This window comes from Myotis myotis, unplaced genomic scaffold, assembly GCF_014108235.1.
Source record: "Myotis myotis isolate mMyoMyo1 unplaced genomic scaffold, mMyoMyo1.p scaffold_m19_p_41, whole genome shotgun sequence".
In the NCBI taxonomy this organism is placed as follows: Eukaryota; Metazoa; Chordata; class Mammalia; order Chiroptera; family Vespertilionidae; genus Myotis; species Myotis myotis.
In genome coordinates, this window is record NW_023416348.1 from 380,231 (window position 1) to 393,637 (window position 13,407).

Here is a 13,407-nt window from a genome sequence, read left to right on the forward strand (position 1 = left end):
AGGGGAGGAGGGAGAAGAGGGGAGGGAGGGAGGGAGGGAGGGAGGGAGGGAGGGAGGGAGGGAGGAGGGAGGGGGGAGGGAGGGGGGAGGGAGGGGGGAGGGAGGGGGGAGGGAGGGAGGTTGGTTGGTTCAGCATATGTATAAAGATCCATTTAAATTCTTTAAATCTTTATACAAGTTTAAAAATATACAAACTTCAATATGAAACTGACTTTTTACACATTTTTTTGGGGAATGACATTTAACTTTTAGAGCAATTGTGCCCTAAAAATCTCCTTCAAAAAAATATAAGCTGTCATTGAACTGCACGGCTGCTGCTAATTTTTTAAGCGCTTTCTCTCTGAATCCAAAACCTGCAGAAATGAAGTGCAGTGGAACCTTGGCCAGGAAAGGCAACGTCTCCCTGTTAACCCTTTTAAGAGCAAGAAGTGTATGTCTTTGCTGATAAACTGAGAATCTCTTCACATTGTGAGACCAAGCTGAAGGCCATGCAGACTGGCAGCGGCAGTGAGTCCCGCAGCGGGAGCAGAGGCCCGCGGCCCCGCAGTGAGTCCCGCAGCGCTAGCAGAGGCCCGCGGCCCCGCAGTGAGTCCCGCAGCGCTAGCAGAGGCCCGTGATGCCGCCACAGCGCTATGCTGTTCAGCAAAGACCTCCGATGGGCAGCGTGTCTGTTTTAATAACACTTAGGCGTGTAAACTATGATTTAAGCATTTTTCTTTTTGACTCAGAAACTGAGCTATATAAATAAGAATTACAGAATTTAATATAAAATCAACCTTTTCTCTTCTTTTAAAATGTTCCATTGAAGAACCTAATAGACAGTGCGACAAAACAAAGCTCACTATGCATTCCCAGTCCGATCTGATTTCTTAGACGGTCTTAACCGAACTAACCCCTAAAGCAATCTTGTTATTTGGACTCATGTAAATTGCTGGCAGAGTGCCATTGGGAAAGAATGACTAGTTCCCCATTTGGTGATATAACCAGACCAAAGAAGCCTTAAAAACATATCTAGAACACTTTGACCCAACTGTCAACATCCAGAAATTAACTGTAATGGGAAAAATTAAGTGCACTAATACTTAGTTATGAAATCAGCATTGTTTATGACAGCAAAAAGCAGGGGCAAAACTGTAAAAACCCACGAGGATTAATTTCCTCCATTATGGACACGCTGTATGATGGACTAACACACAGTTGTGAGGGGAAGCACAGGACTGGCTGGATGTCTATGAGGAGGAGTCTCCGAAAGGTCGGGGCCTCTGGGGGGACTTGGCCGAAGGCGGCAGCCCCTGCCCTTACTTCTCTGCAAGTCCGATCCCCTGGGGTGTTTTGCTAGAATCTCTGTTTAGTCTTTTAAGACCCGGCCTTGTAGAAGCATGAGCTTTCTCAATCAGCCTGCCCTGCTGATTGTATCTAGAGGTTAATTTTAGTTCAAGCTGTTGTGACAATAAAAGCCAAGGCGGCAGAAGAACAGGGCTACTTGGCGGCAATAGCCAAGTAGAGCCTTAGCCGCTCTTTCACAGAAACGTGTGTTAGAGTCATCATTCATCTGTCGCTCAGGGTCTGGTCAGCCCCGGCACAGTTGTGTATACAAATGTATTTGACATAAACAGAGTAAATTTGAAAGGTTATAAAATTTATATGTAGATAAAGATCCCATTTATATATTTTAAAATAAATATTTACACAGAACTAAGTATATAGGCATATACTTAAAAACATTTTAAAAATATTTGAATTGATTTCAGAGAGGAAGGGAGAGGGAGAGAGAGAAACATCAATGATGAGAGAGAATGATTGATTGGCTGCCTCCTACATGCCCCCTACTGGGACCAGGCCTGCAACCTGGGCCTGTGCCCTTGACTGGACTCGAACCCAGGACACTTCAGTCCACAGGCCGATGCTCTATCCACTGAGCCAAACCAGCTAGGGCTACTTAAAAACATTTTTTTAAATTTTATTTGAGAGCGAGAGAAAGGGAGAGGGAAGGAAGGAGGGAGGGAGGAAGGGAGGGGGAGGGGGAGAGAGAGATCGATCGATTTATTGTTCCACTTATTTATGCATGCATTGGTTGATTTCTGTATGTGCTCCAAGCAGGGATAAAATCTGCAGCCTTGGTGGACAGGGACAACACTCTAACCAACTGAGCTGCCCAGCCCACACACTCCTTACAGAGGAACGTGTGAATGGGGACCATGGTGTAAGTGGTTTCATTTTCTCCTTTTGGTTAGCTGTATTTCATACTTTGTCCATAAGGAGCACATGGTACTGGTGTCATGTCAAGGTTAGGCCTGTCTAGACCCTTCTACTTTCCTGCCTGAAGCAGCGTTCAGACCTCAGAGCCTGTGAGACAGAGAACCTTCCAGTTTAAGAAACTGCAGGCTCTGCCTTCAGAACAACTCCCGTGATTGCCAGTGAAGGTCCTGCCCACAGTGGGGCCAGCACCGCAGCCTGAGGGCCCCGTGGCCGGCCTGCTGCAGGCAGTGCTGGATTGTGGGGTTCCCCCAGAGCCGCGGAGCTGGGGTTTCCTCGGAGGGCCCACAGAGCTTTAGTCAATGTTATGAATGGACAAAACAATGCCAGACTGCGACCCCCATTTCAAAAGGCTAACTTCCCAACACCCCCCTATTCTTAGTGTACAGGTTACCAAAGGCGCCCACAATGGTGGGGTTTTGTGAGGCAGGCCCCTGAATCCAAGCACTAAAAACCTCCGGCATATGCCTTTCACGATGTGAACGATTACACTTCACCGTGGGAGGCCCAGCTCGTGACCTGCGCTGTTGCTTCTGAGGAAGGAGAGGAGTGTGAGGAGAGGGCGTGACAGCGCGGGGGAGCCACGGGCCGAGGGGAGCCGCGCCCTGGCCTGGCCTCGGGAGCACCCCTCTCTGAAGCGCTGGTGGCAGCGAGGACTCCGCCAGACACACTGTCACTCGTCACTGCCATCTTTCCTTCAAGACTGCCTTGACTCATGCTTCCTGGCGAGCACAAGGCTAAGTTCGCTAAGGCCTGGTTATTATTGCTCAAAATGCATATCAGGACGCCCTGTGCCACAGAGCAATTACTGCCTTCGTAGAGTAAGAGAGGGGAAGGGATGTCTGCTTGTGAACGAGCAGGAACATCTATTTGCCTAACGGGGAAAATACCTCCTTTTTGCTTTCCTTGTTCTGATCAATCTCAAGGTCAATGGGATTGTTTCCATTTGCTTCTTCCAGTTCATCCTCACTGAAAGACAAGAAAAAGTGACTGAAAGGTTATTCGGTATTAATTACTTAATATACAAATACATTGATATGATATGAAATTAGTATGTTTTCAGACTCTGAGATAAAAACATTTTTACAATTCAAATAAAATACCAATCCCACAGTTCCTTCAGTCTAAATGATTAAAATCAACTATTAAAATGGGTTTCTAACTCCCAAACGGGCCTACAACCCTGTTGCTTTATATAAAGTATTTTTTCTCAACTGAAAATACGAAATTTAAGACACTGACTTTATTTCCCCATAATTATCTGGTGGAGAACTGGGACCTGACCGTTAGGCACAACCAAGAATGTTCACGCATGCAGTGCCTCTGCACAGGGACCGCCTGCCGCCCGCGGCCCCGGCGAGCACAGGGCGGGCTGCGGGCGGGAGCAGCTGGGACTTAGAGCCAGTCCATCCCACCGAGGCCCTGGCTGCGCCGTCCCTGCAGCCGCTATGTAAAGAGGACAAGAGCTCGCCGGGAAGGTCACTAGGAAACTAGAAGACAAGGCCCAGCAGCCTGCCCACTAAGGCCAAGATGGCGCGGCCAGAGAGCTCGGGTTTCCAACAGCCACATCCCACTTGCATCCAGAGACCACGCCCCCTTTACCCCACTCCCCTCTCTATCCCCATCCTCCATGGCCCAAGGTGGCATAAGTTCTGGCTGAGGAAAGAGTGTGAAGGAAAGAAAGAGCCTGGGCTGAGGGTGCTCTGCCCCCGTCCCCGCCCTGGCACCACAGCAGGTCCCAGCAGAGACAAGCCGGGCCCCTGCCCTGGCGGGCGCCTCCTGCCTGCATCCTGGGGAGTGACGTGCCCGCGGAGGTGGGAGCAACATACCACCTGGGGCGTCATTTCACACTCAGCACAAGTCCCATCCTGTTTTGGTATTTAATGCTGCTTTCAGAGGGTAGACTGCATCTGTCTGCAGTAATAAACCGACCTTACACTCAGTGCACGAGACCTGACATATCACGGAAATAACGATGTCCACGCAAAGTTGCTGCCACACTGAAGACACTCGGTAGGGAGGCTGGCCACCTTTCTCTGTCATGAGGAGTGCTGAGCAGACGCCGACATGCCCCCTGTGTGTGCTGGAGACCAAGCCACAGCAGGCGCCTTGAGGTCAGCGCGGGCGATGCTCAGCGTTGCACATGTCACCCGGGAGCCGGGCGGGCGAGCTCTCCCGGAGAGCTCAGCTCTCAACTCGTTCCCACGTGTTGTTCTCTCTCATTTGAAATCATAATACTCTTCTGAGATGGGGCCAAATTACCACTAGTTTACAAAAATAATGTATTACGCAAAATGTGGAAAATGTAATTTTAAAAAGCCGCCTATAGGAGAAACTAAGATGGCGGCATAGATAAACACCGGGAAATTTCTGCTTCCCACAACAATCGATAAATGCATCAGAAACACAAGGTGGACATCATCCAGAACTACAGGAGGGCTGGCTGAGTGTAAATTCTACAACTAGAAGGAAAGAAAAGCACACTGCGAGCGGGAGGAGCTGCGGAGGTGGCGTGCAGAGGTACGGGGGCTCGCGCGCGCGGAAAGGGTCTGGCACCTGAGGACGCGGCTGTCTTTTTGAATCCGGAGGGAGACACAAGCTCCCGACGGCTCTGAAATCCGGTTCCGGGAAGTCTCTGGGGACCCAGGGCTCATACGGGGAAATACTGGACTGTCTGGCAGCGGGCGAGCTTGAGAGCGGCTTTCCCTCAGAGGTGCTTGCAGCCGTTGCCGGGACACTGGGACTCGCGACTCCTTAGGGCAGGGCTGAGGCTCCGCCATAGCTGCTTTCTCAGCCCTTTGATTCCTTGAGACCCCGCCCCACCCAGGCTGCGGCAGAGGCTTTTGCATATGAATGCCCCGGCCATTTGCAACCTGTAATTACCTAACCGCAGCCGGGCCAGATAGACTCAGAGCTTCCAAGAGAAGGCCCAGGCCCCACAGCGGCTTGCATTGCTACACAGCTGAGCATCATCAGGGCAGCTGATTCTCGCTGCCAATTGCCCTGGAGGTCAATTCCTCCCAGTGATCCTACAACAACCAAGGCATAGCTACAACAAGACTGTGCACAAAGCCCACGAGGGGGTGCACCAAGAGTGTCCACCTCAGGTAACTGGGGAGGCTGAGCTACTGGGCCCTACAGGACACCTAGCACACAAAGCCACTCTATCAACACAGGGAAGCAACCAAAATGCGGAGACAAAGAAACAGGTCACAAATGGCAGAAATGGAGGAAAGCAAACGATTGGATATAGAGTTTAAGGCCACGGTTATAAGGTTTTTCAAGAATTTTATGGAAACCGCCGATAAATTTAATGAATCCCTCAATAAGTATAGGGAGACCATGGAGGACATGAAAAAGGACCAACTAGAAATTAAGCATACACTGACTGAAATAAAGAATAATTTACAGAGATCCAGCAGCAGAAAAGAGGATCCCAAGAATCAAGTCAAAGATTTGAAATACAAAGAAACAAAAAATACCCAACCGAAAAAGAAAAAAGAAAAGAGATTCCAAAAATATGAAGATAGTGTAAGGAACCTCTGGGACAACTTCAAGCGTACCAACATCAGAATTATAGGGGTACCAGAAGGAGAGAGAGGGCAAGATATTGAAAACCTTTTTGAAGAAATAATGACAGAAAACTTCCCCTACCTGGTGAAAGAAATGGACTTACAAGTCCAGGAAGCGCAGAGAACCCCAAACAAAAGGAATCCAAGGAGGACCACACCAAGACACATCATAATTAAAATGCCAAGAGCAAAAGATAAAGAGAGAATCTTAAAAGCAGCAAGAGAAAGACAGTCAGTTACCTACAAGGGAGTACCCATACGACTGTCAGCTGATTTCTCAACAGAAACCATGCAGGCCAGAAGAGAGTGGCAAGAAATATTCAAAGTGATGAATAGGAAGAACCTGCAACCAAGATTACTTTATCCAGCAAAGCTATCATTCAGAATAGAAGGTCAGATAAAGAGCTTCACGGATAAGAAAAAGCTAAAGGAGTTCATCACCACCAAACCAGCATTATATGAAATGCTGAAAGGTATTCTTTAAGAAGAGGAAGAAGAAAAAGGAACTCTTACCATTTGCCACAGCATGGATGGAACTTGAGAGCGGATAAATACCACAGGATCTCACTCATTTGTGGAATATAATGAACAACATAAGCTGATGAACAAGGACTGATCCAGAGACGGAGAGGCATTGATTGGACTGTCGGGACTTGGAGGGAAGGTAGGGGAGGGTGGGGGAGGGTGGGGGTAAGGGGGAAAGATCAACCAAAGGACTTATATGCAAGCATATAGGCCTAACCAATGGACATGGACAACGGGGGGGTGAGGGCATGAGCGGGGGTGGAGGGCGTGGGGGGTAGAGGGTAACGTGGGGACAAGGACACATATGTAATATCTTAATCAATAAAAATATATTAAAAAAAAAATGAAATAACATTTATGAAAGTACCTAGAAAAAAAAAAAAAAAAAAAGCCGCCTATATTACCACCAGCCTCACCCAAAGACCACTGTGCTGTGTGCTGGCGCCTGGCCCTGAAGCGCCTTCCTTTGCAGATGAGGGGCCGGGGCCAGGGCCTTCCAGCCGAACGTGGTGCCTACGCCCGCGTGGCCACTCCCCCTGCGCTGTGCCTACAGGGGCCGAGGACCTGAGGACAAGACGCATCCTTTCACTAAACTCACTGTGAAACTCGCGTTCACTAAGAAACCATGAAATGCTTCTCTCTCACTCACGCGTGCAAAACAGTCAAAAGGGAAGAAGCACTGGCATCTAACACACCGAGCACAAGCACATGCCAAGTGCATCTGTGCAAGCACGGCAGGTAAAGCTCCACCCAGAGCCCGGCTGGTGTGGCTCCGTGGAGAGAGTGTGGGGTGAAGGGTCCCGGGTTCGATTCCAGTCAAGGGCACGTACCTTGATTGCAGGCTCCTCCCAGGCCTGGGCCCTGGTCAGGGCGCCTGCAGGAGGCAACCAACATCGATGTTTCTCTCAGCCCCTCTCCCTTTCACTCTCTCTAAAAATCAATGGACAAATATCCTCGGGTGAGGAGTAACAAAAAAAGTTGATTTAAAAACTACGCCCAGGAAAGAACAGATCCCTGCTATTAAAGAAGACGCCCTGGCGCAGGCCCAGTGGCTCAGGTGGTTGGAGCGTCGCCATCCTGATACACCAAGATTGTGGGTTCGATCCCTGGCCAGGGCACATACAAGAGTCCACCAATGAATGTATAAATAAGTGCAACAACCAATTGGTATTCCCCATCCCCTCTTTCTAAAATCAATTTTTTTAAAAAAAAAGCCGCCCTTAAGGGGCATGAAAGAATGTGTGGGGAAGCTTCCTGGCAGGAGAGTGGCGAGAAAAGTGCTGCAGGAAATGCCACGGTGCGTGAGCACAGCGTCAGCAGCGAGGGAAGCATGTTGTGAGTCTGGTTCCAGCAGGAAGGCCCTGGGGGAACCCAGCCATGACTCGCGTGTGTGTCCACCAGCTCACAGCGTTCTAGCGACTCCGAAGGTCCCCCGGGGGGGACAGCACCCAGGCGCCACTGACCTTTCCTCCCGCTCTCGCTTCTGCTTGCGAGCGTGGCGATCCATCACACTGGTCTTAGTCCTCGTCTTCTTCCACGAGTAGTAAAATTTCACCAGACTCGCTATCGACTTGTCAGGAAGCTAAATGTAAGAAAGAGCTGACTTAGATTTAAAACTAACCTTTCAGAATCAAACGTGCTTAGACCCACTTATAGGGTCACGCTCACGTCCTCAGAAATGTCATAAGTCACAGCCCCTCCACAACAAGGAGAATCATGAAAGGTTCTTCATACATTTTCAAATGACTAAGTGTGACTGTAAGCGAAACGGCAGTTTAAGATGAATCCGTTTCCACACACCTCAAGTTTCTAACATAACTTTTGGGGAACTTTAAAAAAGCTCATTTGAGCCCTAATGCAACGTAGTAGGAGCCCACCCAGCAGCACTCTAGAGTGTGAGAGATAAGCAGCCCTTCCCTGGGAGGCAGACCCCCTGGCGCCATCTCCTCAGTAACCACAAGAGCCTTCCCTAGCCTTCCCTAGCCTTCCCTAACCTTCCCTAGACTTCCCTAACCTTCCCTAGACTTCCCTAGCCTTCCCTAGCCTTCCCTAGACTTCCCTAGCCTTCCCTAGCCTTCCCTAACCTTCCCTAGCCTTCCCTAGCCTTCCCTAACCTTCCCTAGACTTCCCTAACCTTCCTGGCTCGAACAAGGGGGGTGTCACGGCCCTCAGGCTGGGAAGTGCCAGGAAGTGCTCCCTACAGTAATCTGCAGCCTCGTGACCCCGCTCCCCCCCCCCACCCCCCCCCCACCCCCGTCCCAGGGGGAGCCTAAAGGGAGCTTTCCTGGAATGAGGCCTCCTGCCTCAGTGCTAGATACCCCTGCCCCCGGGTGCGCTTGGGTGGTGGTGGGTGGGGCCCTCGGGTCTCATCTACTTACCATCTGTTGGATTCTATGGAAAGTTTTCCCGTGGAAACTAAAGGCTTGCTCAAACAAGACTTTGTCTTCCACAGTCCACTCGTCGGGGAAGGGGGTAAAGTTGGGCAAATCAGCCAAGGATTTCTCAATGTTATGCTTGTGCCAAAAGAGCATCCCAAGAGCCTAAAAAAATAGCATCAGTGAGATTTTAGACCAAAGATGTGATCATCACGTTAAAATGGAGACGAGGCTGGCAAGAGTGCACACCTTCCCTCCCAGACAATGAACAGCCGTGTGGAGCCGCTCCTGCTGTCACTAACTCTTCACCCCACGAGCCCGCGATCAGCAGGCCCACCCCCGTGCTGCTCAGGTTGGACTCGGAGGCCCTGCCTCGCTACAGAGCCAGGAAGCGGCTCTGGCACCTGTGCGCCTGGTCACACCTGGGCCCTGCACCTGGAAGGCGAGGCTGCCTCCCCAGAGCACGCCCTGCTGTTACTCCTCTGCCCAAGGGCAAGCACAGCCCGCTGGGGGCTCAGTCGGCTGCAGCGCCGTCCTGGCACCACAAGGTTACAGGTTTGATTCCTAGGACACAGACCCAGGTTGCGGGCTGGAGTACATACGGGAGGCACCCATCAATGTTTTTCTCTCTCCCTCTCTCTCTCAAATCAACAAAAACATATCCTCAGTTAAGGATTGGGGGAAAATAACCCCGGGAAATAGGAATACATGAGAAACAGGAGAGGGAGCTCGGGACTTCCCTGAGGAGTGTCCTGCATCACAACTCTGAAGCGAAGACTATCATGCTTTTGAAGATCAGAATCCTTGAAAACCATACAAGGATATTTTGCAATCGATCACCCAATCATGTTTACACTCTCTAAACAGAATAAAAAATGGATGAGCTTTCTGGGCAACTCATGCAGTTCATGAGCAGGGTTAGAACAGGAGAAGCACACATTTCTTGCTTTGAAAGATTCTGGAACTACCTTATTATAGTTGCCTTTTTAACAGTTCTACCAGGATAGAATAATTACAAATAAGGCCAAGGCTGTAAACAAGAGTGCAATTCTAATACCAGTGGAGTCACTGGTATCTTCAGTCACTAGGGTAAGTGGAAAATGCTAGCACCGTACAGGCTATAAAATCTAGATTGATGCCAGGAAAGCACTAACCCAGCTTAGCGTGCTCACTTTAAAAGCAGTGATTAGAAACTTTTAAAACAGCCCTTGAACAATTTTTAAATGAAAGCCTTAGCCAAATTTTACACCTGAAAGTGACTCAAAACAATTAACATTAAAACACGATAGGTTTAAGTGTGGCAGCCTGAGTCAGGAAACACCATCAACAGCCACAAAATGACAGCTCACATGGTCACGTAAGAAAGCATGTGCCCAGCGTCCCGCACCACAGCCTCCTCTGCCCTGCGGCCCCGTGGGACCGACCGTCCACTGCCACCCACCTCGGGGCTTCTCGCACGCTGGCTCCCGGGCGGTGCGGGGGGCCAGAGCCCCTCTGCTGAGGGGACACGGCCGCTCCCCCCCCCCACACCTACTGGCTCGCTCCAAAGCCCATTTCTAACAACAAAAGAAACACGTCGTTACCTGCTCCATGTTGTAGCCGTGCTTCTCCTTGGCGATGGCGATGTACTCGTCCACTGAAAAACAAGACAGGCGTGAACAGGGCCGCAGGCTCCGGCTGCACGCCCAGGACAGGCCGCGCAGGACTCGCTGAAATATACTCAATATTAAAGCCCTTATCTCTGGATGGCAAAATTATGACTCTCTTTTCTAAACTTGGTTCTACTTATTTTCCATAAGCAAGTATTTCTTTAGTACCTGAAAAATAATTATTTATAAATAAAAAAACATTAAATTGGGGTTTGTTTTTAGTAGCCAAGGCTACAGAACAAGCAACCTATCGCTATAGTTTAAAAAACCTAAGAGATGAGTGATGTGAACCAGTGACCCAAAGATGAACCTGCTTCCACCTTATATTTTCTAGTCTTTTCTCCAGAAAAATCAGGCACTACTCATCTATAGCACTTCCTTATATTATCCATGTGTGACTTCTCTACGTAAATTACAAAAATAACACAAGCTCAAAAACACCACTAAGCAGAACTGTATGCAACAGCGACATCCCCACGGCCGCTGACCCCCGTCCTAGAAGGTCAGTTAGTTTCCCGAGAGGACAACTCGAGGCTGAGGGCCAGGCTCCAAGAGCTGCGCTCGCCCGGCTGCAGTGAGCGTGCGGCCTGGCACTGCGCAGTCAGGCCACAGCCCTGGCTCCTGCTGCGGCAGAAATGAAATCAGTTTTGAAAAAATAATTCAGACTTTTTTAGTGTGCACTCTAACACCAGAGAAAATGTTTCTCCACAGGCAGAGGGAAAAGGCCAGCGTAACAAACCGTAACTACGCACGGTGCAGCTCGCTGCTACGGCAACTCGGAGCATCCACTTCCTTCCTTCACAGCCAAGTCCGCACAGACTGGCTGTCACTGCGCTCGCAGCAGGAAAACTCCAGGCACCGGAGACTCAGTGAACTAAACCAGCGGCCAACCTTTCGGATCTCACGGCCCACCAGTGGCCCATGGCCCACCGGTTGGCGCCGCTGAACAAAATGACCTGAGTGCAGCCTTGGTGAGCACGCAGCAGGGACGGCGCTTTTCTGCCTACATCCAGCTCTGCGAGCCACAACTGCCACACCACCGCCTCCCTGGGCCCAGCGTTCCCCGGGGCCTCGCCTCTAAGGAAGGGAAGGAGAGAACCTACCAGCCCAACGCCTCAGGCGCAGTCACAGTCACTGCGGGCAGGAGTGGAAGTTACCTTGTGAAAGAATTCTATCTGACACCCTCGGCAAAACACACTTGGTGCATTCTCTTCATTGTCCCCAGTGTCCAAGAAAGATTAGCAAACAGCTGCTGAGTGGGTGCTGGGAGCTGTGGCATGCAGGGTGTGGGGGCTCCTTTCCCAGCAGGGCAGGGGCCGGGTTAGCCCTGGGGAGGAAGGCACAGGTGGAGCCGGCTCTGGCTGACAGAAGAGGCCTGGGCAGGGGTGGACACTCAGCACTGCGAGTAAGGTGGAGGTCGCGTCCCTTAGCAGCTCGCCGGCCTCCCCAGCACATTCAGAATGAAGAGCGTCTGTACAAGCAGTGCTGCGGACCGGCCTTGCCTTCCTAGCCGCCCTGTCCTCAGCTCCTCCTCTACTCATCAGGCCCATGGCGACCACCACCGTTTCTGGCACCCTGACTCCCCACCTCCCTGACTCCCCACCTCTCTGACTCCCCACCTCCCTGACATGCCAGTAGCTGCTGGGAGGACATAATGAAAATGAAGTGTGAATTTTCAAAGCCTCCCTCGACTCCCTTAAGCAAAACTAAGCTTTCAGCCTAAGAAAATAAAATCCACTCACAAACAAAGGATGACCAGATATGAAACAGGAAGGGAGTGAGGCCCTAAGGCAGGGGGTCATCAAGGAAGGTGTGATCAGGGCGAAGTCCATGAGGCTAAGGAGCCGCCAGGACATGTCCTGGGGTCTGGGCCTTTGCACCCAGCGCCCTGCCCTGCCCTGTCCTGTCCTCCCCAGGGCGCAGGGGTCAGTACTGGGAGCCCCAGGGAGCAGGAAGCAGCAGACTTGCCTTGTGCGACTTAGCTGACCCCAAGCTTGTCTGTCAGAAGCAGAACTGCTCAGAGCTAAGTGCTCTCTGCTTCAGAAGCAGCCTGCCATTGCATAATGCAGTGTTTTTAAAACTTGAAAATTCCCATGGAAACCACCGAGGAAAATGGTCCAATCTTAAATGATGATGCATAAGACATACATCACTCTGATCATTTAAGGAATTACACAGACTGTACATATCCTTTGCTTTGACAAGTACTTAATGTTATAGAAAGCACAGGTGACTGAGTTATGTTTTGGGGGTAACATCACTTAAAGGTAGTGTGCATATGTGTGTGATTCATCAAGAAAATTTACAAGAAACCAAGGCGCAGTTGTCTGTTTCAATCAGGAGGGAGTCTCAGGCTCTGAGCTCCAGCTCCAGACGAGTCTCTGGGGACCCAGACTCAAATGGGAGAAGGGGACTGTCTGGCATCGGTCGGAACTCGAGGGCAGCTTTCTCTCCGAGGTACTTGCAGCAATTGCTGGGACACTGAGAAGCAGAGCCTCTGAAGGCAGGACTGAGAGCAGCCATAACTGCTCGCTCCGCCCGCCCTGTTGATCCCCTGGGACCCGCCCCACCCAAGGCTTGCACGAAGGCATTTGCTGGATAGCCTCAGGCAGAGGCTAGATTAGCACCTCCCTAGAGATCCCGGACAGAAGTTCTCCCACTGCTGACACAGCTGATTCTCACAGCCAATTGGCCTGGAGGTCAACCCCCCCCCCCCCTAGTGTTACCTACAACAATCAAGGCTTAACTACAACAAGACTGTGCACAAAGCTCACAAAGGGGTGCACCAAGAAAGCATAAAAAATGCGGAGACAAAGAAATAGGACACAAATGACAGAAATGGAGGAAAGCAAACTGCTGGATATAGAGTTCAAAACCACACTTTTAAGGTGTGTCAAGAACTGTCTAGAAGCCGCCAATAAATTTAGTAAGGCCCTCGAAAAGATTGGTGAGACCACCGATAAATGTAGTGAGATCCTCAAGAAATCTAGTGAGACCCTTGATGTTGTGATAAAGGACCAACTAGAAATT

The 13,407-nt window shown here is 50.4% G+C and overlaps 1 protein-coding gene across 6 annotated transcripts in view; it reads right to left on the reverse strand.

The window, feature by feature from the left end:
* RCOR1 (REST corepressor 1) overlaps positions 1–13,407 on the reverse strand; it is a 111,103-nt gene that overhangs the window by 13,908 nt on the left and 83,788 nt on the right. For 4 of the 6 annotated variants that reach the window (XM_036306344.1, XM_036306345.1, XM_036306343.1 and 1 more), the window contains 4 exons: positions 10,312–10,364; positions 8,732–8,893; positions 7,817–7,935; positions 3,147–3,225 (listed from right to left, as the gene is read on the reverse strand). In XM_036306344.1, the coding sequence (XP_036162237.1) occupies positions 3,147–3,225; positions 7,817–7,935; positions 8,732–8,893; positions 10,312–10,364 (413 nt within the window). The remainder of the gene's footprint in view (positions 1–3,146; positions 3,226–7,816; positions 7,936–8,731; positions 8,894–10,311; positions 10,365–13,407) is intronic. The other 2 variants (XR_004967184.1, XR_004967185.1) reach the window with 1 other exon arrangement.